At 39.4% G+C, this 26221-nt stretch overlaps 1 protein-coding gene across 2 annotated transcripts in view; it reads left to right on the forward strand.

Annotated features, from left to right (window-relative positions):
- Positions 1-2903: 2903 nt before the first annotated feature.
- Positions 2904-26221, forward strand: part of LOC117289013 (xanthine dehydrogenase/oxidase-like) — a 44630-nt gene continuing 21312 nt past the window's right edge. For both annotated transcript variants that reach the window (XM_033769912.1, XM_033769911.1), the window contains exons 1-19: positions 2904-3262; positions 7241-7298; positions 11031-11127; positions 11639-11747; positions 12410-12598; positions 13390-13458; positions 14170-14250; positions 14615-14759; positions 14972-15139; positions 15767-15843; positions 16972-17068; positions 18129-18235; positions 18959-19143; positions 20588-20753; positions 21989-22081; positions 22297-22414; positions 22889-22940; positions 23873-24002; positions 25677-25796. In XM_033769912.1, the coding sequence (XP_033625803.1) occupies positions 3161-3262; positions 7241-7298; positions 11031-11127; positions 11639-11747; positions 12410-12598; positions 13390-13458; positions 14170-14250; positions 14615-14759; positions 14972-15139; positions 15767-15843; positions 16972-17068; positions 18129-18235; positions 18959-19143; positions 20588-20753; positions 21989-22081; positions 22297-22414; positions 22889-22940; positions 23873-24002; positions 25677-25796 (2163 nt within the window). In that variant the 5' untranslated portion in view covers positions 2904-3160. The remainder of the gene's footprint in view (positions 3263-7240; positions 7299-11030; positions 11128-11638; positions 11748-12409; positions 12599-13389; positions 13459-14169; positions 14251-14614; positions 14760-14971; positions 15140-15766; positions 15844-16971; positions 17069-18128; positions 18236-18958; positions 19144-20587; positions 20754-21988; positions 22082-22296; positions 22415-22888; positions 22941-23872; positions 24003-25676; positions 25797-26221) is intronic.

Raw genomic sequence — 26221 nt, forward strand, 5'->3', positions numbered from 1 at the left:
GCGCGTCACATGATATGTCTTAGTTTTGCTAGACGACTGCCGTGTGATAGTGCATCGGTTTGCCGTGCGCTAGTCCGAAAGACTAGCACACGGCGTGCAGTACCCAGACGTCCGTTGCGTGTACGAGGATGATAAATTAATAGTCTGAAACCATTTCGGATTACATGACACTACATGCAAAGTATAGAAAGTGCATGAATAGGCACTACCACAAGTTCAGGAGATGGAAATTGTCGATGAGAGTCATTTGCAATTTTGGCTAAACAGGGTGTATAAAAAAACACCTTTACACTTTTGAAATGGCTGCCGAAAAAAACCCATGGATGATTCTGGGTGAAATGGTAATACGGGATAGATATCTTTATGGACTCAACTTTCATAATGACACCACAAAGTCAAAAATTAGTTAATGATTGGGTGAGGACTGCTCACTTATGCTAAGGGTATGGAAATTAGTTCGCGCAGTAAATAATTAGCCTTCCAATTTGTGAGAGGTTAAGTCCTCTGGAGCTGATAAAATTCACTCCAAGATGTCAGCTGTTTATTCTTCAGTGAGCATGAATTGTTTTCGGACTTTTTGGTGTCATATGAAAGTTGAACCATAAGTTGTCCATATCTAAACCTTTTCCCCCAGAATCATAATTTTTTTCTTTTTCTGCAGCCATTTAAAAAGTGTGTAGTTTTTATTTCTGAGAAAAAGCGTTTGAAAGCGTTCGTTATTAATGATTGGAAAGATGTTAAAGGAACACGTTGCCTTGAATCGGTCGAGTTGGTCTTTAAAAAGCGTTCTGTAACCGTTTGTTATAAAATCGATATGGTTAGAAAGATGTTGTAAAAGTACACAAATTAATATGCCTCGAAATTGCACGGTTTTCTTTTAACCTCGTCGACTAACACGTTCGGCCATTTTATGGGAGTCAAAACTTTGACTCCCATAAAATAATGGCCGACCGTGTTCGTTCGCGACGTAAAATGAAAACTGTGTAATTTCGAGTGATACTTGGGTGGATCAATATATTCTACTTTTAAAACATCTTGCTAACCATATGCATTCCATAACAAATGGTTTCAAACGCTTTTTTTTAGACCAACTCGTCCGATCCAAGGCAGCGTGTTACTTTAATGCTTCGTTTTTGAAAGGGCAAGGGTACATTCTCCTTAGTAAAAGGCAACCCTGAGGATTTTTTGTTTTGTTTTTGAAATTTATAATATCATTCTAAAAAATATTTCAAAGGTAGAATATAATGATTCACAAAGTATAAAATGGTGTGTCTTTTTGTGTAAAGAACGCGGTCCGCTAACCAAAGGTTTGACTCCACAAAATGGCTGGCCGTATCTTCCACTGGTGGTAGTGATTAAAGGCAGTGGACACTATTAGTAATTAGTCAAAATAATCATTATCATAAAACCTTACTTGGTAATTAGTAACGGGGAGAGGTCGATAGTATAAAATATTGTGGGAAACGGCTGCCATATAGTTTTCGAGAAAGAAGTAATTTTCCACGAATTTGATTTCGAGACCTCAGATTTAGAATTTGAGGCCTCGAAATCAACCATCTAAATGCCACAACTTCGTGTGACAAGGGTGTTTTTTTCTTCCATTATTATCTCGCAACTTCGACGACCAATTGAACTCAAATTATCACCGTGGGTTGGTTATTTTATGCAAATGTTGAGATACACAAAATGAGAAGACTGGTCTTTGACAATTACCAATAGTGTCCACTGTCTTAAACAACACTGTTTCAGTTCTCTCGGCAAAAAAGAGAGAAAGAAACTGTGTATGCTATTTTTAAAGACAGTGGACAATATTGGTAATTGTCAAAGACCAGTCTTCTCACTTGCTGTATCTCATCATATGCATGAAATAACAAACCTGTGAAAATTTGAGCTCAATCGGTCATCGAAGTTGCGAGATAATAATTAAAGAAAAAACACCCTTGTCACACGAAGTTGTGTGCTTGTACATTTTTTTTCCAATGTTAAAGACACTGGACACTATTGGTAATGGTCGAATACCAATCTTCTCACTTGGTGTATCTCATGCATATAATAACAAACTCGTGAAAGTTTGAGCTCAATTGGTTGTCGAAGTTCCGAGATAACTCGCAAAGAAAAAACACCCTTGCATGGTCACATGAAGTTGTGTGCTTTCAGATGCTTGATTTTGAGACCTCAAAATCTAATTCTGAGGTCTATAGAAATCAAATTTGTGGAAAATTAATTCTTTCTCAAAAACTATGTCACTTCAGAGGGAGCCGTTTCTCACAATGTTTTTATACCATCAACCTCTCCCCATTACTCATTACCAAGTAAGGTTTTATGCTAATAATTATTTTGAGTATTACCAATAGTGTCCACTGCATGCTACAATGCAGGGTTGGGACTCGTCCTACGTCCTAAGATAAGTCTTAATTAGGAAGAGTTTTGTGAAATCGATGGGTGTATATAAGGTGCGTTCGTTTAGCTTCCCTGGGTCGACCCCTGTGGATTGTGTTTTATTTTCCCCAGGACGAACGTGGGTGATTATCTGCACACGTTCGTCCTGGAAAAAAAAACCGCCACACACCGGGGTCGACCCAGGGAAGCTAAACGAACGCACCCTATGTCGGCCTATGTTTTCAAACGACTAATTGTGGAACACTATTATCTTTCTCATGCATGAAATAAGCCCCTAGGCCCTCACTGGGTAATTTTACACAATAGACCAATCAATAGACCTAGAAAGTTTTTTTTTAAAGAAAAGGGTAGGCATAATAGAACAACAATAGCAGCGGATCCTGACAAGACCAACTCGAGTTTGTATGACCATGGAGGTATAGATTATGGTGTGACAGTGTGCCAAATTCCATCACCTCATATACCTGCTGCCGTATACTCAAAACTATTGTTTGTGTATATAGGCCCACGCACAACCCGAACGCAGGTATAGTAGGCCTACAAACTTTTATATCCATAAAATAAATAATGATGAATATTCCAGCTGAAACTGGATCCCAGACTTTGACCAACCTTCATGGTTATGTGTGTGTGAATTAGATGATATTCTCTGGTGATAATCAAACACACACGACATCGCGCTCCTACAGTCGCTCTTCAATTTGACACTGATTGGGAATAGAAAAAGGAGCTAGGAAGTATAGCGGCTCTTGCAAGAACTATGGGTGACCTGGAGGTTCAGAATACTACCCTGGACTCGAAACAAGCGAGCACCTTGAGACCGGAGAGCGATGCGCTGGTATTCTTTTGCAATGGCAAAAAGGTAATTATTATTCTAATAAAACTACTTCAGATCACAGCTATAGCTGCACGGCATTTATTGTGCCTTCTACTCCATAGGATAACTCTTTACTTTGTTTTGAGCTTTTCAACCAAGAACCAAGGACTACTCTTGTGGGAAATGGTGTGTGTGTGGGGGGGGGGATTGGGGGCGGGGGGGGGGGGGGGGTAGTAGCCCTGGCACGCAGGACATAAGTGCATATGCAGCAGGTGAGTCCAACCTGACCTGGGGGGGGGGGGCAGATAGGAAACTTTTAGTTTTAGTGTCGACATAGAGAGGTCACATTACGCAATCCAGACCTTTCCCACTTTTAAAAAGAGAGACATTCCCATCCGTAATCATCCTTTATACCGAAAAAGCAATGGATCTCGTCTTCTATTTGATTACATAATTAGCATAACAACTTACTTGTATTTTAGATGTTGCATCGGGGATAAAGAATATTAATTTTGGTTTTTACACATACACCGATGTGTGTTAGCACTTTATAGGCAGTACTTCCCCGAATCCTGTGAAACAAATATCACAGGCATGTAACGGCGGGTGGAATTCGAACCCACGACCCTCGCTATTCTAGAGCAGTGTCTTACCAACTAGAATACCGAGGTTGCCCGGTAGCTGCTTAAGTAACAAGCAATGGAGAGCTGTTGGTAACACATTGTGAGAAACGCGGGCCCCCTTTGAAGTAACGTAGTTTTTGCATCTGAAAGCGTACAAAGTAATGCAAAAAGGGTGTTCTTTTCCATTTATCATTTTTTCGATGAACAAATATTGAACCCCAATTTTCACAGTCGGATTTGTTACTTTATGGTTTTTAGATGATGGGATACATACTGGTCTTTATTATCAACCATGTCCAGTGCCTCCCAATATAGTTTTTTTTTGTGGGCCTACACTCTTTACGAAATTCTACGTCAGATAATCTCGCCGTATTAGGCCTTTCCACAAGGGCCACTTTTTAATAAAACAAACACTACAAAACTCATGATTCTATAGCTGTTTTTCTTATAACAATAAACTAGCGCCAATGCTGTTAAGCAATAATACCCCGGTCACACTACTGTGCTATTCGTTTCAATTCACCCCAGCTACCTGGGGAGGCCCGTCCAGAGCTGTTAAGAGCTGTTAACAATAATCTTAACTGCCAAAGCAGTGATGTCACAATACAAATTACTATGGTAATATTGACCGTTCATCTTCTCGCGATGAATTATTATTGGTCCTTGGTGAAAGCATGTGCATAGCTTTCCTGCCCGTGTGGGAAAACCATCCCAGCTCCCTTGGGAGTACACATGCAAATCAATCACAAGAATCACCTTTGCCCGCCCTCGCTGAAAGGTGTATACCCATTCACCCCTGGGTGAAGACAAGCAAGCGTCTTGCTCAAGTGTCTTGCTCAAACAAGAACACCGCCAGGACTGCGATTCGAACTCACGCTCATCCCATAGCCTCAAGAAAATAAAAATTTATTGATAATGAAAAATACATAATATTATACGAGTGCCTCCAGCCCCTGTCTATTAGTATAGCTAGCACTCACTGTCGAGCAAAATTTGGCACGAGTTCCCGAGTTCCAAAACCTATACTCTCTGAATGTAAAATAGTGAAAAGGCACTCTTTCAAGAGCCAAGAAGGACAACTCTTTTTCGAGTGGTCTTCCACTCTTTTGGATTGAAGTTTGCATCTTTTTGAGTAATTTTTCACTCTGTCCTGGAGTGAAACCCCTCTAAAAGAGTGAAATAACTACCACAATTGAAGAGCCATATGAAGGACAGCTCGAAATGTAAAGAGGGGTGTTTTTCACTCTACATTAGGCTTGGTCCGTACATGGCTGAATTGTGCACAGAATGCTAGAAAAAAAGAGAAAAAAACCCATTAAGTCGCAGACAATGTGCATAATATATGTATACTTAAGTTTATCAGATCCAAAATCCATACCAAAACACCATCGATCGGTGCGGGTCTTTTTCCTGGAAACGTAATCGGCGGCAGATTATCTGCTCATAGGAAAATCTGCACACAGATGTGTTGATTACAAACTAAAGAACTGGATTGAATCTGGTAATCCAAAAGTTAATTAAATGACTTAATTTCCTTTATTTACCCAGGGTGAGCCAAATCAGTAAAAAACTGGTTTCCATTTGGGCCCTGCGATTAAACTAACATGTTAAAAGTAAACATAAAATCACATGATACAATTATACGATATAAAAATTACGTAAAATATTTAAGAATGTTACGGAAAATTAAAAGCAATATAAACAAAACAAAAAGAGTTTAAAAAAAATAATACAAGAGTAAATTTCTGTTTATTTACTTTTTACATCCTGGGAATTGAGGCATTGCATGATGAGGTATCAATAACAATATTTGTGGTTTGCTGTATTACACCATGTGTAATCAATACTCTTCATGTAGCTTTGTTCTTTTGAGAACTTGTCTTGCTTTTTGTATTCTACTACCGCGGAGTAGACTTTTGTAATTCGGGAGACTTCTAACAATCTTAGTCTTATAATAGATGTTAAATTTGCATCGGGGATAAAGAATATTAATTTTGGTTTTTACCCATTCACCGATGTGTGTTAGCACTGTATACTCAGTACTTTCCCGAGTCCTGTGAAAAAGTATCACAGGCATGCTACTCGGGTGGGATTCGAAACCACGACCCACGACCCTTGCAAAAACTGTCCTGCTTTTAAACTACTACCTGGGCGGAATGTACAAAACCGGTCGATTTAAAAATCCCCTCATATATAATTTGAACAAACAAAACTCTTCGAGGAATTGTGAGTTATAATATAATAATTTATATGAATGGAACAACAGGGGGAAAAAGGCTGATGCCCTTGCTTTGTTATGATTTTTTTCTGATTTTGACCTCGGGGACCCGCTGCCCCAATTTCCCGTGGTCACATGATCAGCTTGGGTTGTAGTTGACAATTCTTGAATAATATATTAGGCTTCTTAACAATGTACCAACTTGCTTCGCAAACAACTTTCCAACAAAGAAACAGTGGGAGTCCAAATAGGCCGTTGTTGTCAACAAACCATCGTCTGGGTGCAGGCTTACTACATGTTGCTTCGATTTGGAGGCATTGTTGTGGTATATTATTTATTTGAGTGTCGATAGGCCCTGGTTTGCGATAGGCCTATTATTATGGTTTGACTGGCCTGCTCTTTGCAACTTAGGTATCGGAAACTAAATTCCTGGGGCATGTTCCCACCATCCTGTATAACCTATGAAGGTGTTAAGAATATCAATTTTCATCAATATTGGTTGATTTGCCCAAAATTTAGTTTCCATTGCAAGAGTATTTATTTGCTTTCTCTTGACATGTTCGCTTTTCTCGATATGCTAGAATATCCCCACTGGTTTGCTCGAATTTGGGACCGGTGTCATATGCAATTGCGTCCGTCATGCAATATGGTCCGCTCCGCGGACACTTTTGCATATGCAATCGTCCGGGGTTATGCCAAAACCGTCCGGCGGACATGTACATGACTGTACATGATGTATGTGCGCGTATTGAGCGAGCGTGCGTGCACTGAATATGCAGCATGAATATTTACGTATTTGATGATTGCAGCGAATACCCAACGGCCGAACATTTCCCATGTCATTCATGACATGCATTGAGCTTGTAAAAAAATGGCGGACGTGGTCCGTCGACCAAGGGCGTTTAATTTACTGCAAGGACAGTTTTGCGCGGGGGCGGACACAACTGCAAATGCAAATGTGTCCGGGCGGACACAATTGCATTATGCAACAGCGTCCGGGCGGACACGATTGCATATGCAAAACCGTTCATCTGACATTATTGCCGGCGGACATTATTGCATATGCAATCCGGATAGTATTGCATAGAGGACATAATTGCATGCGACACCGGCTACCGCGTAAGCGCGCATCCACAAAAAGGTGCGTTTGATTATTTGTTGTCTCTTTTTTCTAATTTCTAGGTTGTTGATCACCATGTCCAGCCGGAATTGACTGTATTGGCATACTTACGGACCAAATGTATCCTTTTTTATTTGACAACAATAATGTTGAAATACACTATACAGACGCAGCGGCAATCTCTTCCTTTCAGTAGAAGAGAAAGTGTGAGAACAAACACACACAAAACCACTACTCAGAATCTCAAAATGAAAACAAAAAATAATAATAGAGTTATCGTTATAATTCACTAGTTTTCCGCATGGCCCTTGCGGCCGGTGTAGCAGGATATTCTGTGCCCCCCCCCCCCCAATATGGGAAACTGTGTGGCACACAAACTTCTTCTGATAGCGACCCGGTTCCTCCTCCCCTCCAGCCCCTGTTAATTTCCCATAAAGGGTGCGTTCGTTTAGCTTCCCTGGGTCGACCCCGGTGTGTTGCGGTTTTTTTTCCAGGACGAACGTGTGCAGATAATTACCCACATTCGTCCTGGGAAAAAAACCCACCACACACCGGGGTCGACCCAGGGAAGCTAAACGAACGCACCCACTATGAGGGACCGAATCTCCGGCGGACAAAATTCCCTGGGACACTGGCCCTAAGTTCTCAACACACCGCCAAGTTCCCACTGCCGCGGAATCGCAGCTCAAATTGTATCCGTCTACATAACATTTGTATTCGACATGTGACCACAAAGTTTATCTCCCGCGAGTCAGAATCGACCAGAATCTGGGTCCCGACCCATATCTGTCATTTTGACCCTGAATCGGTGTCAAAAAGACCCCATAAAAGGGTTCCATTAAAAACGGCGCAGATTTTGAGTTAGCCTGGTCCGTAAACGGGTCAGCCCCCCCCCCCCCCCAAAAAAAAAAAAGAAAAAAAAAAAAAAAAACTCATTCCGGACCCGGAATCCGGCTAAATTCTGACTAGTGTAGGATACGTACACGTAATTCCATTTACCTCACATTTTTTTGTAATAATATACACAATGTAGGCCTATTAACACTGATCTAAAGTTAGAGCGCAGGCGGTTCATGGGGTCCGTTGTACAACAGGGCCAAATTAAACAAACGCCCCCCTGAAGAAGTAACTTGAGTGACAATAATTAAAGTTCGCTTTTTGATGCAGCTTGTTGATGTATTATGTAACGTGAAATTTGCTATACGGTCAGCAGCGGGAAGGTCCAAAGTCTATGCTTATCTTGACTAAACACGGATAACCGGCCGAGTTGGTTGGTAAACAAAAAAGAGTAAATATAGGTCTTCATTGTCATAGAACCATTGCCCCTTTCGAAATGACGGATTTGGCTTTGGATTTGGCTTTGGATTCGGCTTCAGGCTCCGTCCTCTCGTCTGAAGCCCTGAGCGCCTATACTCACAGCGCGCGCAATTAATGGTCAAAACAACCGCGGGGCAAGCTAGCATGAAGCTGAATCCAAAGCCGAAGCCGTCGTTTCGAAAAGGGCCATACTTGATTGACAATCTCCATTGTCCTTTATGGATTTTTTTCTTCAAAATGTGTTTACCAAATATCGTCAGATCTAGTCACTCAACGACAATAAACTTAGCCGACCCTGATTTATATCTGAAGTCCATCGTACCACTGGATATTATACTTTAATCAGTGAGGCAATAAACTTTATATCAGGTCATACACTCAATACTGTCAGGATTGAGTAATGAAGATCAAGAAATACACTGTTGTTTTCCTCAAACGATCACGCGTCCAAATTAAACTAGGTAATGGATTCTGTCACAGATTGTGTGGTCCATGACGTCTACGACGAGTGAGATGGGTTTCACAAAGAGTTAGGACTAGTCTTATCTCGAGTTAGGACCAGTTACTCGTCCTAACTAAGGACTATCCATGCAATTTGTATATCTCCGAGGACTAGTCATAAGTTAGGACTAGTCATAACTCTTTATGAAATCGACCCAGGTCTCACTGGTAATTGTTTGTATTATATACTTCTGTGTGTGTACGCACGTGGCGTCATTTGAATAGGGCGCCATCACCGAGAGGTCAAAATGAGGTTTCTCATTGGCAGGTCAATCCCAGCCAGGGATGCGTTTTGGCGGTCGTAACCAATAACTGTTTCGGTTGAACTTGCTAGCGGTTAACCACTGGCCAGTAGCCGAAACAGTTATTTGTTACGACCACCAAAACGCACCCATGTACGCCCTCGTACAAAGTTTTCGATGTCTCACCTCTAAGATGGCGGGATGATGACGTCAACTTATCATGGTCCACAAGGTCATCAAGCTCTTTTCAGAGAATGATTACATAATTACCCAGACAAAATACTCAATTCATTCTTCACCATTCAAAGCCTAATAATTCTAGTGTAATATCTTGCCTGTTGTCAGGAAATGCCATGAGTGTACAAGGTCGATCTTTTTTTCTAGTTAAAGGATGGGTGCTCATCGGTTCATTTCAGGGCTTTGGCTGTACATGGAATTGTAACTTTAATACCGCGGACCTCCATAAGTCAGTAAAGACTCCGCCATCTTTGATAAAATAATCAGTGCACCTTTTGCCCATTGCTCTACATCAAAGAAGGTGGCCAATCAAGTCATGTGCAATCCATTAAAAATCAATGACTCGAACACACCTACTACGGGTGTGTTCGATTGGCTTCCCTGGGTCGACCCCGCGGTGCTCACTCGGTTGAGCCCCTGACAAGAGCTAATCGAACGATCACACTCGCCCTCTCGTAGTAACGCACCGGGGGCAGACCGGGGTCGACCCTACATGCGCACGCGTGCTGGCACAGTCAGGTTAAAAAGGGGCGCCTATTTTGGATGTGCCGGTGTCGCATGCAATTATGTCCTCTATGCAATACTATCCGGAAGACATTATTGCATATGCAATAATGTACGCCGGACAGTTTTGCATATGTAATCGTGTCCGCCTGGACGCTGCTGCGTAATGTTGCAAATGCAGTTGTGTCCGCCCCGTGCAAAACAGTCCTTGCAGTAAGTTAAACGCCCTTGGTCGACGGAATGAGTTCGCCATTTTTTTTTGAAAGCTTAGTGCATGTCATGGATGACATGGGAAATGATCAGCCGTTGGGTATTCGCTGCAATCATTGAATACGTGAATATTCACGCTGCATAAACGTTGGTAAAAATTCCAGTTGAACCTAGTTAACTGGGGTCAACTGGTTCAACTGGTTAGTGACCAAACTCGTCCATTTTCCATATTAACCAACTGGTTTGGACTAGGTTTAACTGTGTTCAACTAGGTTGAAATTATAAACCAGTTGGTTTCTGTCCATTTTCCATATTAAACCAACTGGTTTTAACTGTGTTTAACTAGTTTATCAACTGGTTTCAACTAGTTCCAGTTAAACCCAGTTTAACTAGGTTCAACTGGAATTTTGACCTGGGCATGCACGCTCGCTTACGCGCACATACATACATGTATATTTACGTGCATGTCCACCGGACGCTTTTGCATAGACCCGGACACGATTGCATATGCAAAAGTGTCCGGAGCGGACATTATTGCATGGCGGCAAAATTGCATCTGATGCCATGCCAGCACACGTGTGCTTGCAGCAGGCTACTTGGTGAGAGTTCATAGTAATTCCATTTACAGCCACTGAGGCCAGCTATGTTAAAAAGATAAAACATTAAACAAAAAACACCATCAAAACAGAAAAAAAGAACAAACGAACAAACACCCCATATTAACACAGACAAACACCCCCCCCCAAAAAAAAAAAAAGTACACAAACAAACACAATCTCTGCCGAAGGTACCTTTCCCCATTTCCAACCCAAGACAAAAATCACTTAACTGTTGGTTTTAGTACGTCTGACCGGCAGCAAGCTAGGATGCGGAGAAGGGGGTTGCGGAGCCTGCACGGTAATGGTGTCGAGATATTCTCCTCAAGATAAGACAATCAGGTAAATAAAAGGTTAACGAGCCATGTTTTTTTTTTTTTTTTACTTTTATGTTTTGTTTTTAGGGGTTAGGCATACCATCCTTCTATGGCGCTTCATCATACACCACACAAGCCACGCCCCAACGCGCCTTAGCCGGATTGGCGCCCCGCCCTCCGGGGTGGCTCCGGGGTGCACGTGCTCTGTCCAACCGAACCCCCCCCCCCCCCTAGCACAAAACGAACATTTTTGAACCCCACCTATACTTTCCTGCGTGGGGCGCGGTCGGGGATATATACGGCTAGCGGCTCGTTTAAAGATGGCAGCCACCATGCGGTTGCGTGTTCAGGCCCGAGCCACACACATTTTACTTGTTCTTTTTTATTGTGACCATCAATATTGAATAATCTTTGGTTCTTTTGTAACATCACATGCTGGCAATGTGCGCCTCTAATGTGAGTAGGCTTCGTGTAGACCTACGCCTAACTATCACAATAACACATATCTATACTTTCTCGTTGGACACCAAAACAAGCCACTTGGCAGTGAATGCTTGTCTTGCACCTATCTGTTCAGTGCATGGAATGGCCGTCACTACAGTGGAAGGACTTGGCAGTACAAAGACAAGACTTCACCCAGTTCAGGTTAGAGTTTCTTTATTTTATTCCCTTGTATACGTTGTAGTAACCATGTAATTATCCCAGCGTTCAGCTGAGAATTGGTCTTATAATATGAATATGATGATGAATATATTAATAGTTATCTATCCAATTTGGAAGGAGTCCACAGGCAGTCATGGAGAACATAATATCGTGAATCTTTAATTATTATCTATATTTATATTACAGTTTCTAGAAGTATATTAATATATAAATGGATGTTTTAACAACAAGTGCACATGAGCGTACAACAACAAGTTTGAAAAAAAGGTGAAGTAAAACACATCAGTTTAAAGCAGATTTCTGCCACTATAGTAAATCTGTGCTCGGCCACTTTGTGTTTTAAAGCCTGCATTTGAAACAATATTGTAGCCAAATGGGTACTCCCTATAAAAATCCTGTTCTAATCATCACCACCAGTGGTGTAACCTTGCCCCCACCCCCCCCCCCAAAAAAAAAAAATGTGTCCTTGCCCCAACGTCCCCAACCCTACTTCTAGAAGGCTCACTGGGGAGCCTTATAGTTTCTTAAAGTATACTCCACCCCACCCAAAAAACAACTTGTTTCCAACTGGTTATAACACCTAATTGGGGGGGGGGGGTGAAACACATGTAAATTTATTGTTTAATTTCATGAATTTACTTCAGGAGCGTTTGGCCAAGGCACATGGATCTCAGTGTGGTTTCTGCACTCCGGGCATTGTAATGTCTATGTATGCACTGCTGAGGAACAGCCCAGAGCCTACCATCGAGGAGATTGAGAGTGCCTTCGAGGGGAACCTCTGTCGTTGCACCGGGTACCGACCAATCCTTCAGGGCTACAAGACATTTACAAAGGTTTGCACAATCAATGAAGACTTAATATTATAAAACACACAGATCCATCAAAGTGCTTATGTCCGAAAAATGGCTTTCCCATAGTCGCTTGATTCGGATTCGCCCAATACACTGGCTCAATTTCAATGACACAAAAGTAGCTAATAAAGACACTGTTCACGTTTGGTAATTGTCAAAGACCAGTGTTCTCACTTGGTGTATCCCACATCATAAGCATAAAATAACAAGCCTGTGAAGATTTGGGCTCAATCGGTCATCAAATTTGCGAGAAAAAGATGGGGAAAAAACACCCTTGTTGGACGAATTTGTGTGCTTTCAGATAGGAATAAAAGACTCTGGCTAGAAGTCTTTTAATATTTTAGTGAGAAATTACCTCTTTCTCAAAAACTACGTTATTTCAGAGGGAGTCATTTCCCACAATGTTTTATACTATCAACAGCTCTCCAATGCTGGTTATCAAATCAGTTTTAAAGTTAATATTTGTTTTGAGTAATTACCAAACGTGAACCTTCCCTTTAAGCACAACAAAAGTATGCTAGCCAGATTGAGTTTACCGCCAAGATATCATGCCATGCTTGTATTTGACTGGTTTTTGCTACATTGGTACAATACATGGTATTTTCAATTGGTAAATAAAGACTCACACTGTGCATAACATTTTTACAAGACAACGCAAACACAAGCACCCAACTTTTTATTTCAGGAAATGTTCTGAAACATAAAATAAAAACTTCTGATTTGATGTTGCAAGGTATGTACATTTATTTCCTCATTGGTTCTAATACTAACAGGATGGGTGTTGTGGAGGCAACAAAGCCAACTGCTGCATGAACAACCTACCAAACGGACTTGAGGAAGGGGTAAGTAGGCCACAGAAAAGATACAGTCTGACCAACGCTTTTTATTATTAATGGTTTATTTATTTCATCAATATTGATTAAAAGACACTAGCAGTAAAACAAACCTCTGAAACGTGGTCTCAAATGTACAATTTTGCAGTTAATACACTAGAAAGGTAGTTAAAACAATAAAAAACAGAAAACAAACAACACAAGACCCCAACTTGAAAAGTGTACAAAAAAATTAACATTATCTCATACCTGATCTTTTTTAAAGACACTGGACACTATTGTTAATTATCAAAGACCAGTCTTCTTATTTGGTGTATCTCAACATATGCATAAAAGAACAAGTCTGTGAAAATACGAGCTCAATTGGTCATTGAAGTTGCAAGATAATAACGCAAGAAAAAACACCCTTGTCACACGAAGTTGCGTGCTTTCAGATGCTTGATTTTGAGACCTCAAAATCTAATTCTGAGGTCTCGAAATCAAATTCTTTTATTTCTTTCTCAAAAAACTACGTTACTTGAGAGGGAGCCGTTTCTCACAATGTAACTTTTATACTATCAACAGCTCCCCATTACTCGTGACCAAGAAAGGTTTTATGCTACTAATTATTTTGAGTAATTACCAATAGTGTCCACTGCCTTTAAGGTATGATCTGATAGTTGACTAAATTGTTTGATTTTGAAAGCTTAATTATTGTAATCTTGAAAATTACTCATTCAGGTATCTACCCAACTGTTTGATCCAAGTGAGTTTGCACCGTATGACGCCTCCCAAGAGCCAATCTTTCCACCTGAGTTACTGGTAAGTCAATAGCCTGAACATCTGAAGTCACAATTTTTCTTAGCAAAGTTTGCTGTTACCTTCAAAACAAACGAGAAAATAAAGTAGGATTTGAAACTTTGCATGGTGGAAATACGGTATTGAAAGGTTTGCGGTAACACCATGTAATGACAATCTCAATATGAGCTGGGGTGGTACATGTATACATCAAGAACATTTTCAGTGGCTTTTTCCCCACTCACCAATGGAAGGTCAATCAAGTCATACATGTAGTTCTTACAAAATATGACAAGCTCTTCAATCTCTGGAGTAATTGACCCACCAAATTTTGTGGCTTTGATCTTCTATGAAACAAGAAAACTAAATTAATGATTTTTATTTCCAGGTTGCAGCAGGCAAAGCAAAGCTGACAATCCAGAAGTTTGTAGGGGACCGTGTGATCTGGCTTCGGCCTGCCACTTTACAACAACTGCTCGAGCTGAAGGCTAACCACAAGCAAGCTAAGATGGTGGTCGGAAACACGGAAGTTGGTAGGTACTAGCTGCATGTGCTTCTACTTTTTAGGTAACCTTACTAAGGCTTATGGGCCCCTATGTAGGTTAAAATAAAACAGCTGCTTTTTAAAGCGTAATAAAAATGTTTGGTAACTTAGTATTAGCAAGGAAATTGTTCTTTTCTTTTTTCTGTATACTTTATTGTGAAAAGTGAAGTTTTCAATCTTATATTTATATTTTTTATCCAGGTGTGGAAGTAAAGTATAAACATCAGGAACACCCCATCATCATTGATGCTAGTCATGTACCTGACTTGACCGTCATTGAGCCCACACCGAGCGGGGTGAAAGTAGGGGCATCAGTGTCTCTGACGTCACTCAATGAATTCAGCCAGAAGCTTATCCAGGAGGAGCCAGGTAGGTTGCAGAAGGGGATGAAAAGAGTGGGACTGGAGGGGTGTGAAAGAAAAAGGTAATGAAGATGACTTCTTGTAGCAACCAGGACCAAATTGCATAGAACTGCTTAAAATTATTTTCTGCTTAGCAGAAATGAGCAGGCTGCCAGTTACAAATGTACATGGTAGTTTGGCTGGTAATCTTATTCTGGTAAGCATAATTTGTTTGTGGTTAGCTACTTTTAGTGCTAAAGCAGCTTTGTGAACTTGGACCCTTGGCCAAACTAATTCATAGAATTGCTTAAGCAGAAAAATATTGCTTAAACACATTTTGCTTAGCAGAAATGAGCAGGACAACGTTCACAAATTGTATGTGACATGGTAGTTTGGCTCCAAACCTTGTTATGGTAAGCTCAATTTGGTTGTGCTTAGCTACTTTTTGTGCTTAAGCAGCTTTGTGAAATTTGTCCCTTGGGCCGAACTGCATAGAACTGCTTAATATTAGGCAGGAAATATTCCTTAAAAATGTTCTGCTTAGCAGAAATGAGCAGGACACCATTCACAAATTGTACGTGACATGGTAACCTTATTCTGGTAAGCATAATTTGTGAGATTCTGACTTTACCTCGTACTGATTATTCTGATGCAGAGTACAAGACCAGAGTCTTTGCCGCCATTGTTGAGATGCTGAAGTGGTTTGCTGGACACCAGATCAGAAATGTTGCTGTAAGTTCATTAAAGATGTTAAATGCACTGGACACTATTGGTAATTACTCAAAATAATTGTTAGCCTAAAAACCTCCTTGGTTGCGAGCAATGGAGAGCTGTTGATAGTAAAAACATTGTAACGGCTCTCTCTGAACTAACATAGTTTTAAAAAAAAGAGGTAATTTCTCACTCAAATATCATACAAGCACACATTTGTGCAACACGGGTGTTGTTTCTTTCATTGTTTTCTCGCAACTGCGATCACCAATTAAGTCAAAAGTTTCACAGGTTTGTTAGTTTATGCATTATGTTGGGACACACAAGTGGGAATACTGGTTTTTGACAACTACCAAACATGTCCATTTCCTTTAACAAAAGAGGCTAAATAAAACGTCCTTTTCATCTGGGAGCTCACCACCTGTTACCTCCCTGTAATCTCTTTTAAACAGTGGGCTTAATAGGATCATTTATAAACCAGTAGGGCTGCCGACTGGCACAGGCAGATTAACTGCTCATCCATTTATAAATAATTCAATGTAAACACACCTAATTTGTGGCAAGGATGAATTTCCTTTTTTGTAGCCAAAACTCAGAATATTTTTTGAAGAAGCCTCACAAATTAAAAAACAAGAAGAGAAATAGACAAGTGCTAAAGTAAAGGTAGAACACCCACATTTCACTTAGATGTCAATGTGGCCCAAACTCAGAAATTCGTTTGATGGAGCCTCACAAAGTAAAAAAAAAATAAGAGAAATAGACAAGTGCTAAAGTAAAGATAGAACACCCAAATTTCACTTAGATGTCAATGTGGCCCAAACTCAGAAATTCTTTTGTTGAAGCCTCACAAAGTAAAAAAAGGAAGAATAATAGACAAGTGCTTCATGTAGCAGCTATGTAAAGATAGAACACCCAAATTTCACTTAGATGTCAAAATTCGAACTCCAAAAATAACATCCTTTGAAAGACTACATTTCATCGAACAAAAATGCAGTTGTAAAAGGAGCTTCACAAAGTTAAAACAAACCATTAACTTAAAATAATTACACTCAAATGAGAAAGTTATTATGTTATTGTCAAAAACATTTTATCAAAAGCAGTTTTGAAACTTTGATTGGTTAATTTTTCTTTCGTTTTATTTAACTACAGTGCATTGGTGGTAACATCGCAACGGGGAGCCCGATTTCAGATCTGAATCCTTTATTCATGGCCGCTGTGTGCTCACTTGAGCTGAAATCAACGACAGGTAAGGTTTTATAGAAGACATTTTTGAGACGCTGGCGGCAGCAGACTTAATGTACCTTTAGGTCTGAGAACGCATTATATGGTGAAAAGGCACCTCTAAACGTCTCCCCTTCTTGTGTTACATTTCTGTGCTTGTTACGGTGCACGGTGGTACCCCCACTGTGTCTTCACTGTGTGCTTGGAATCTTAAGAATTCTTGAGAGGAGTTTAGGGGGGTGGTGTACCTCTGCACAAGAAAAAAATATTGTGTCAAAGTATGGGGAACATTGGGGGTGCCCTCTGCTCCCTTATTTGGCAAAGTGTTATGGGAGCATAGTGAGAACCACCCTCTGCATCACTCGTCGAGTAGGTTAAAAAAGGTGTGCTCTAGCATTTGGAGGCATGGCTGCTACGAAAATTCTAGACAACTTTTTTCCGCAATTCACCAAAATATTGACAGAGATTCTTAGAAAGGATTTGAAAACTGAATAGGTCTTTTCATTTTATTTGAATCTATTGATTTAACAATTTACAAAAGAAAGCCGTGAGGGACTGATTGGTGATTATGCTATCCATTGACTTAAAGGGGTGGTATACGTTTAGTAATCACGCTAAACATTAATGGCAATACCAACTTGTGGTTAGAAACAGCAGCTTTTGATAGTAAAGCATTTTGAGAAACATCTCCCTTCGAAGTTTTATGTAAAAATGTAAGTTTTTATGTCCCAAAACTTTAATCTGAAAAGCGTTACTGTCAGAAATATTTCTCAGATAATGTGTTCCTGTGTATTTTGCAATTTGAACATAATACTCCTGATTTTCTGCGATTATTACAAAAAACGACAACATTTTCAAATGAAATTTCAATATGTTGGTTTTTGGAACAGTTTGTTTAATTTAATCCTATATAAATGAAATGTAGATGTGTACAATGAAACTACGAAATTTAATTTCAGATAAGTTACGCAGATTTTATGTCCACAACTCCTTCCATATTCCTGCCATATCCACTCTGAAGTAACCTTTGCTGTTCTGAGGTTCATTTCAGTAACATTATAGTGTTTCTTTTTGCACTGATTCAGGAACTCGCACTGTGGTTATGGACAGCAAGTTCTTTACTGGATACAGAAAGAATATTATAGGTCCTGATGAAGTTATCTTGAACATTCACATTCCATTTACATCTCAGGTAAGTTCCTTACGGCCTTAAAGACACTGGGCACTATTGGTAAATGTCAAAGACCAGTCTTCTCACTTGGTGTATCTTAACATAATATGCATAAATTAACAAACTTGTGAAAAATTGAGCTCAATTTGTCGTCGTAGTTGAGAGATAATAATGAATGAAAATACACCCTTGTCGCATAGATCAGTGGTGTGCTTTTAGATGCTTGATTTCGAGACCTCAAAATCTAATTCAACATTACTTCAGAGGGAGCCATTTCTCACAATGTTTTATATTATCAACAGCTCCCCATTACTTGCTACCAATTAAAATTTTATACTAATAATTATTTTGAGTAATTACCAATAGTGTCCACTGCCTGACTGGGGACGAAGAGGATTATGTAAATAATAAAGTTCTTTGATGTATCAAAAAATGTCTACTAACCTGTAGTTTTTTTTCCCAATAATAGACAACAATGGAAATTGACTGGGTGAATTTTAATTTTTTTTATTTTGACCAATGAAAAATGTTACTATAACTTATACCAGCAAAAGTTCTACAACTGCTTAAACCATCATTGTGAACGGCAACAAGTTTCTTTAAAAAAAAATTTGGTTTAAAATAATCTATAAAAACAGTTTTTTTCTTGTTGTATAGTATATAAAGTATTTTATTTGTCTCTCAAACTGTTGAAAAAACCTGAATCTACAAAACAATTCTTGTCTTGTGTCTTTTTGTCTGCAGAATGAGTATTTCTGCGGGTACAAGCAAGCCCCACGTCGTGTGGATGACATCGCCATCGTCAATGCAGGCATGAGGGTAGTGATGAAACCAGGAATAAATGTAGTAGAGGATTGTACTCTAGCGTTCGGAGGCATGGCTGCTACCACAGTCCTAGCTATGAAGACTATGAACAACATCAAAGGAAGGTAGGTGACTGGAGGCTCCAGGGCCCAATTTTATAAAGGCTCTAAGCACAAAATTTGCTTAGCTAGTATGAAATTTCTTCCTTGATAAAATCAGGATTACCAACCAAATGTCCATTTGTTGCATATTGCTTGATACTGGTATTCAGCTGTCGTTTGCTTATCCTGAAAATCATGTGAAAATTTGGTTGGTAATCCTGTTTTTATCAAGGAAGAAATTTCATGCTTGTCAATTTTTTGTGCTTACAGGCTTGATGAAATTGGGCCCTGGGTGGCAGCTTGGGAGGATGTGAATTGAAATTCTCTCGGATGGTTGTGAATCTTAAAAAGGAGTTTGTTTTTTGTTTGAAAATGAATCTATTTGAAGTTAGAAAGTTTGTTTCTGTTATCATCATTATCTCATTTCTCTCCACAAATATTATCCCCCTGAGAGAAACACTTTTAAGTTTCAAATTCTACTTAAAAGTAGGATTTGAAACTTTGCACGGTTGAAGTTTAACTAAGAGAGATTTGCGGTTACACCATTTGAATATCTGTTGCTGACTCCTCCTTTTTTCTTTCTTTTTTTGTGTTGCAAAATTAAACCCAACATTTTGGACTGACAAAAAAAAAAAGTAATATCACTCCAAGTTTGATTTTCCCCTAACCATCCTGGCAAATGACTCTCAACTGAGGCAGCGACAATTAATGTGATGCAAGCAAGCAAATTGAGTCATTTGTTGACTCATATCATTAAACAAATAATATAAGAATATAATCAATGCTTTAGTACTGTTAAAACTACAATATTCCAATTCAAAAGTTGTAAGAGTAGAAACACCAAGAGATTGGAGAATTTTATTTTAGAAAAAAAGGGGTTTAAAGTTGAGTTGTTTATTAAAAATACATTGGCACATTTTCTTTAAATGCTAATTTAACACACCTTTTTGTTGTTATCTATCAGGAAAGAAGTTGCCAATATAAAATAAGAAAAAATGTGTGCATCAAAAGTTACAAACAAACAATATTTAAAAAAGGTTTTGGCTTGTTTGCTCATTTAGCTTAAAGGGAAGGTACACATTTGGTAATTACTTAAAACAAATAGTAACTTAAAAACTGACTTGGTAATGAGCATTAGAGAGCTGTTGATGGTATAAAACATTGTGAGAAACAGCTCCCTCTAAAGTAGCATAGATTTTGGGAAAGAGGTGATTTCACACTAAAATAATAAAAGAACTCTAGCCAAAGTCTTTTATTCCTATCTGAAAGCACACAAATTCGTCCAACAAGGGTGTTTTTTTTTTTCATCATTTCTCGCAACTTCAATGACCAATTGAGCTCAAATTTTCACAGGCTTGTTATTTTATGCTTATGTTTGGATACACCAAGTGAGAAGACTGGTCTTTGACAATTACCAAACGTGTTCAGTGGCTTTAATCAATCACAAAATGCTCTCTTGTCTTTGTAGAACTTGGAGTGATGGTTTAGTAGACTCGATGTGTCCGCTCCTAGCTGAGGATCTACCCCTACCTCCCGGTGCTCCTGGTGGAATGGAGACCTATCGCCAGTCACTCACTCTCAGTTTCTTCTTCAAGTTCTACCTCGTTGTGCTAGAGCAAATCAATCAAACACAGGCAAGTGGGATACACCAATAATTATAATACTAATATTAATAATAAAGACATTTAAAAGAGCGCCTAAAGCAGGCACTCATAGGGCTTGCGGAGAGAAAGATAATTTAGAAATGATTTTTGGGGTTGAACAAAGAATTGACTATAGAGTGGGATTCGAACCAACAACCTCTGGATTTTAAGTGCCGGCGCTCTACCAACTGAGCTATCTAGCCCTATATTGGCGGTGTCCCTATTTTGTCAATATCTTTGTTCCCGGGTGCCAGTCAGAAGCCATACAACCATTAACTGCCGTGTAGCCAGGGATCACACCCAAATTACGATACAACCTGGGAAGCAGCAGCCAGGGGATGCGACTTTTTGTTTCAGATATCAATATAAACCACAAGGGAAACTGACTGGGTAAATTTTGAAATGATTTTTGGGGTTGAACAAAGAATTGGGTTCAACCCCAAAAATCATTTCCCCAGTCAGTTTCCCTTGTGGTTTATATTGATATCTGAAACAAAAAGTCGCATCCCCTTAAGGTGATCCCCTGGCTGCCGCTTCCCAGGTTGTCTTGCAAGTTTGTCTTGAATGTTGTGATGGATGGAGATGACTTGACAGTCAGCGGGAGTTGGTTCCACACCCGGGCTGATGCTACAGAAAATGAGCTATTGCCCCAAAGAGTGGATGTTCAGGGCTGATACATCAACTCTCATTCTGACTATACGTTAGACAAACAACAACCAAACTCTACTTTGTAATTATGTGGGCGAATAATTATATTTTCATTCAACAAATCTTTTCTTTAAAAGAACTTAATTAAATTGGAATTTCATATATATGAAAAGCTGGTTAGTCTTCGTTTGCAAACAAAAAATGGCTACATATTTTCAACAATTTTGTAAGTGTTCACGCTGGGCTGAACACCTATTGTTTTAAAATACCATTATGGTTTAACCTTTACACCAATGTGTAAGACGTCTCAACCAATTTTTATATACAGGAGTCTAGGGGTCGATTTAACAAAGAGTTAGGACTCGTCTTATCTCGACTTTGAACGAGTGACTCGTCCTAACTTAGGATTAATCTTAAGGTATGCATGCTGAAGTGCAGGGTTGGGACTCGTCCTAAGTCCTAAGATTAATCTCAATTTAGGAAGAGTTTTGTGAAATCGACGGCTGTACTGCACACCTTTACCGAAATATAACTAACACAAAATACTGAATTTCTTATTGTTCTTATCCTTCATGTAGCCGGGGTTAAGTGGCTCGTCTGTTTCCTCATCACTCAAGACGGCCAATCAGCCTTTCTCTAAGAACCCAGCAAGAGGTGTACAAATGTACCAGGTAATTTCAATTAGTACCTAATAATAATAACAAAAATAAAAATTTTACTATAAGCTTTATAAGTTTACATTGTTGTGACTGGGGTGCCCCACCCATTTTTGACTTAGCATAGAACTTTGCTAAGCAATATTTTCTGCTTAACAACTGTTTGTAAACTGGGCTCTAGTCTGGGTTCCAATCCTGACTTTGGTTGTTTTCTTTTTTTTTCTTTTCAGGAAGTCCCCTCTGGACAGCCGGAGACTGATGCTGTAGGTCGACCTGTGACCCATCTATCTGCCCTAAAACAGGCCACTGGTGAAGCTAAATACTGTGATGATATTCCACACGTGGATGGTAAAAACATTGTCAGAAATTACCCCCTTGGAAATAATGTAGTTTTAGAGATGGTGGTAATTTTCCACCCCATAATTTGAATCTAAAAAAGGCATGGATCTTTTCTCGGGGATCTTAAAGCACACAATACACCGATCCATTAGACTCACATGTGAGGAAGAACACGTGAGCCTCTCCAGTGCGATTCTGCACAACTCTTCTGCGCAAATGGCACGATTGTCAGACTTTATAGGGTCAGACTTTTGGCTGTGCAATGGGTTGTGATTGGTCAATTCGCAAGGGGGCGGAGCTTAATGGATCGGTCTATTCTGTGCAATGAGGCTGTTTTTTCTTTCATTATTTTCTTTAAATTTCGTTAAGCCCAAGGTTTGTTTGTTGATATACACAAATTTGAGGATAAACTGGTCTTTGACAACTACACAAATTATACTCAGCCTTTATAAATTCATACCTTCTTCTTTTTCTTTGTGACAGGTGAACTTTATTTGGCACTGGTGCTCAGTCAGAAAGCCCATGCCAAAATCTTGTAAGTATTTGTATCAACAGGCCTAATACTTGCCAATAATTAGGGCACCCTCTATAATTTAGTGACCTAACCTAATTTGTAATTTTTCGTCTTATTTGCATCATAGTCAAAGAGAGAGAATAGCTTAAATCTGTAGGCTACATAAGATGTTGGTGAACTTGGGTTCATCATATTTAATACATTTCTGTGCTAAGGAGTTGTTGTATCAAATCAACTTCATTATACAAATAGTTTAAAAAAAGGGAAACTCAAACTTTTATTTCTTGAATGAAAGTTCTGATTGATCTGTTGTTTTTCTGGAGCCAGTTTACATTTCTTGCCCTCTCTACCCAGTTTTGTATTTCACTTCTATGGTAAACAATGTTTACAGCTGGTTTAAAAGAGTTGTGTGTAGATTCTTCTATAGATTTTTGAGTAGGCCACACACAGCCCTCGGCTAATGATTGGTCTTCCTTTTACCTCAGGGTAGGTGCTGTTTGATAAGATGTCTGTTAAAGGCAGTGGATACTATTGGTAATTACTCAAAATAATTATGAGCATAAAACCTTACTTGATGACGAGTAATGGGGAGAGGTTGATAGTATAAATCATTCTGAGCAACGGCTCCCTCTGAAGTGGCGTTGTTTTTGAGAAAGAAGTAATTTTCCACGAATTTGATATTGAGACTTCAAGTTTTAGGTCTCGAAATCAAGCATCTGAAAGCACACAACTTCGTGTGACAAGGGTGTTTTTTTCTTTATAGTTATCTCGCAACTCCGACTACCAATCAAGCTCAAATTTGCACAGGTTTGTTATTTTATGCATATGCTGAGATACACCAAGTGAGAAGACTGGTCTTCGACAATTACCAATAATGTCTAGTGTCTTTAAACTGAAGCCAACTTTCTCTCATCAGTATTTAATATTCAACTTTTCTTGTAATGTTTCTTAAGATCTGTTGACGCTTCCGTTGCCATTGCAACAGAGGGAGTCCACGCCTATGTTGACATCAACGACGTACCCGGCCAGAACATGCTTGGATCCTCACCTGTCTATGATGATATGTTTTTTGCCGATAACGAGGTATGACTTTCAAACTATATTGTGCATTAGTAAGGGAATCATAATGTGTGGTGAAGAGGTTTTCAATTAGTGGATTAGGCCCATTGAGGCCTGGTTCTTGATAATTTTACCGAGACGAAGTCGAGGTAAATTATTAAGAACCAGGCCTCGGGGGGGGGGGGGGGGGTTTAAACCACTAGTTGAAAACCGATGCAACACACTTTGATTCCCATTCATAAACACCTTTTTGGTCAAAAAGTAAAATAAATGCAAAAATTATAATTGTTCAATGATTTCTTTCAACACAACACCCCTCCAGCTATGAAATGGTAAGGCCCTCCGCCGCCCTCGGGTAAACAACTCAAAGGGAATGCTGTGCGCATCGCGCGTATCGCATGATGTGGCACAACTGTCCGGGGCAATGCTCTCGACCAATAGGAATGAAGAAACTGTCTTATAAGCACAGGTGCAAGCTCGCATGTCACGCCCATGTTTCAACACTTTTTACTGGTCATAAACAAAGGTTTATACACAACCATGTGATGCGCTCTCCACCGATAGGAATAGCAAAACTGTCCGAGGTATTTATGAGTGCAAAATAATGAGGTTTTGATGCCACATTGATTCCAGTGTGATAAATGAGTTTGCAGGAAACTATTCCCAGTTTGGATACTTTTTGGATACCCTTTTTTCCTCCTTGGAAAATGTTCCTCCTTGAAAAAAGACATGGTTCTGATGGTGGTGGGAGGGGGGGATTGGTGCAAATATGTGACATTGTGTGCCCTTGCCCTGTGTCTTCAGTGTGTTTCAGATCCTCAGTCATTCTTTATGATGACTTTAGTCTGAGGGAGGTTCTTCTGTACATCTTACAGATGGAAAATCTCTGTTTGTGGACATTTTTCTTACAGTATACATGTAAGCACAAACAATTGCTAAGCAGAGTTAGAACGTTACTTGCCACATAATACCACTTTATTTGCCCCTGGTTCACTCAAAACCTTCACTCTGTAGTTAAAGCCATTATACACTTTCGGAAAAAGAAAAAAAAGTTCACAGATTTACAAATTACTTACATGGTTTACAGAAGGTCCTGGTGAAAGACTTCTCTTGAAATATTATTCCATGAAATGCTTTACTTTTTGAGAAATTATTAAAACAATTATCAATTCTCGATATCGAGAATTACGGATTTATTTTAAACACATGTCATGACACGGCGAAACGTGCGGAAACAAGGGTGGGTTTTCCCATCATTTTCTCCTGACTCCGATGACCGATTGAGCCTAAACTTTCACAGGTTTGTTATTTTTATGTAGAAGTTGTGATACACGAAGTGTGGGCCTTTGGACAGTACTGTTTACCGAAAGTGTCCAATGGCTTTAAAGCTGTAATAAGCAATACTGTCCCTTGAATCACACCATTATGTTACCCTCATCAATCATATAGTGTTTCTTTATTAACATGTATTTATATCAATAATAGGCCTACATGAATGTTTGAGGATACTCTTTTGAAAGTTCAAGTAAATGCTCACAAACATGTGCATCAAATGGAAATATTTTATGTCTTGAAATGGTTCTTGACAGGTTACCTGCGTTGGTCAAATCATCGGGGTAATAGTCGCAGTTCAAGTAAATACTCACAAACATGTTTCTCAAATGGAAATATTTGATGTCTTGAAATGGTTCTTGACAGGTTACCTGCGTTGGTCAAGTCATCGGGGTAATAGTCGCAGACGATCAAGCCATAGCTCAGAGAGCCGCCAGACTTGTCAAAGTGGACTATGAAGAGTTACCTGCCATCATAACTGTAGAGGTAAGCTTATAGAGGAAAAACTCCAAATAGGTTAATTTCTTTCAGGACTTTTTATACTTGGGCTATATAAGAATAGACTTCTCTAAATTGTGGCATCAGCTGAATTGAAAGTAACTTTACAATGGTTCAAAAGGTTTAAGGGGAAGTTATGCATTTGGTTATCACCCTTAAAATTAATGGCAACTTTTGGTTAATTAATTAGAAGCCTACAGCAGTGTTTGATAGTATGTAACATTATGAGAAACATTTCACTTCAAAGTAGCGTGGTTATGTAAAAAGATAACTGTTGTTATGCCCCAAAATCTGAATCTGAGAAGATGGTGTTTTCCTTTTAGGGATAATTTTTCCTGCGTAAACATACTCTTCCAGAGCACCTTGGCACCTTTTGAAGTGAAATTTTTAGATGTTAGTTTATTGTGTACATT

The sequence above is a fragment of the Asterias rubens genome, chromosome 4, assembly GCF_902459465.1.
Source record: "Asterias rubens chromosome 4, eAstRub1.3, whole genome shotgun sequence".
Taxonomy (NCBI): domain Eukaryota; kingdom Metazoa; phylum Echinodermata; class Asteroidea; order Forcipulatida; family Asteriidae; genus Asterias; species Asterias rubens.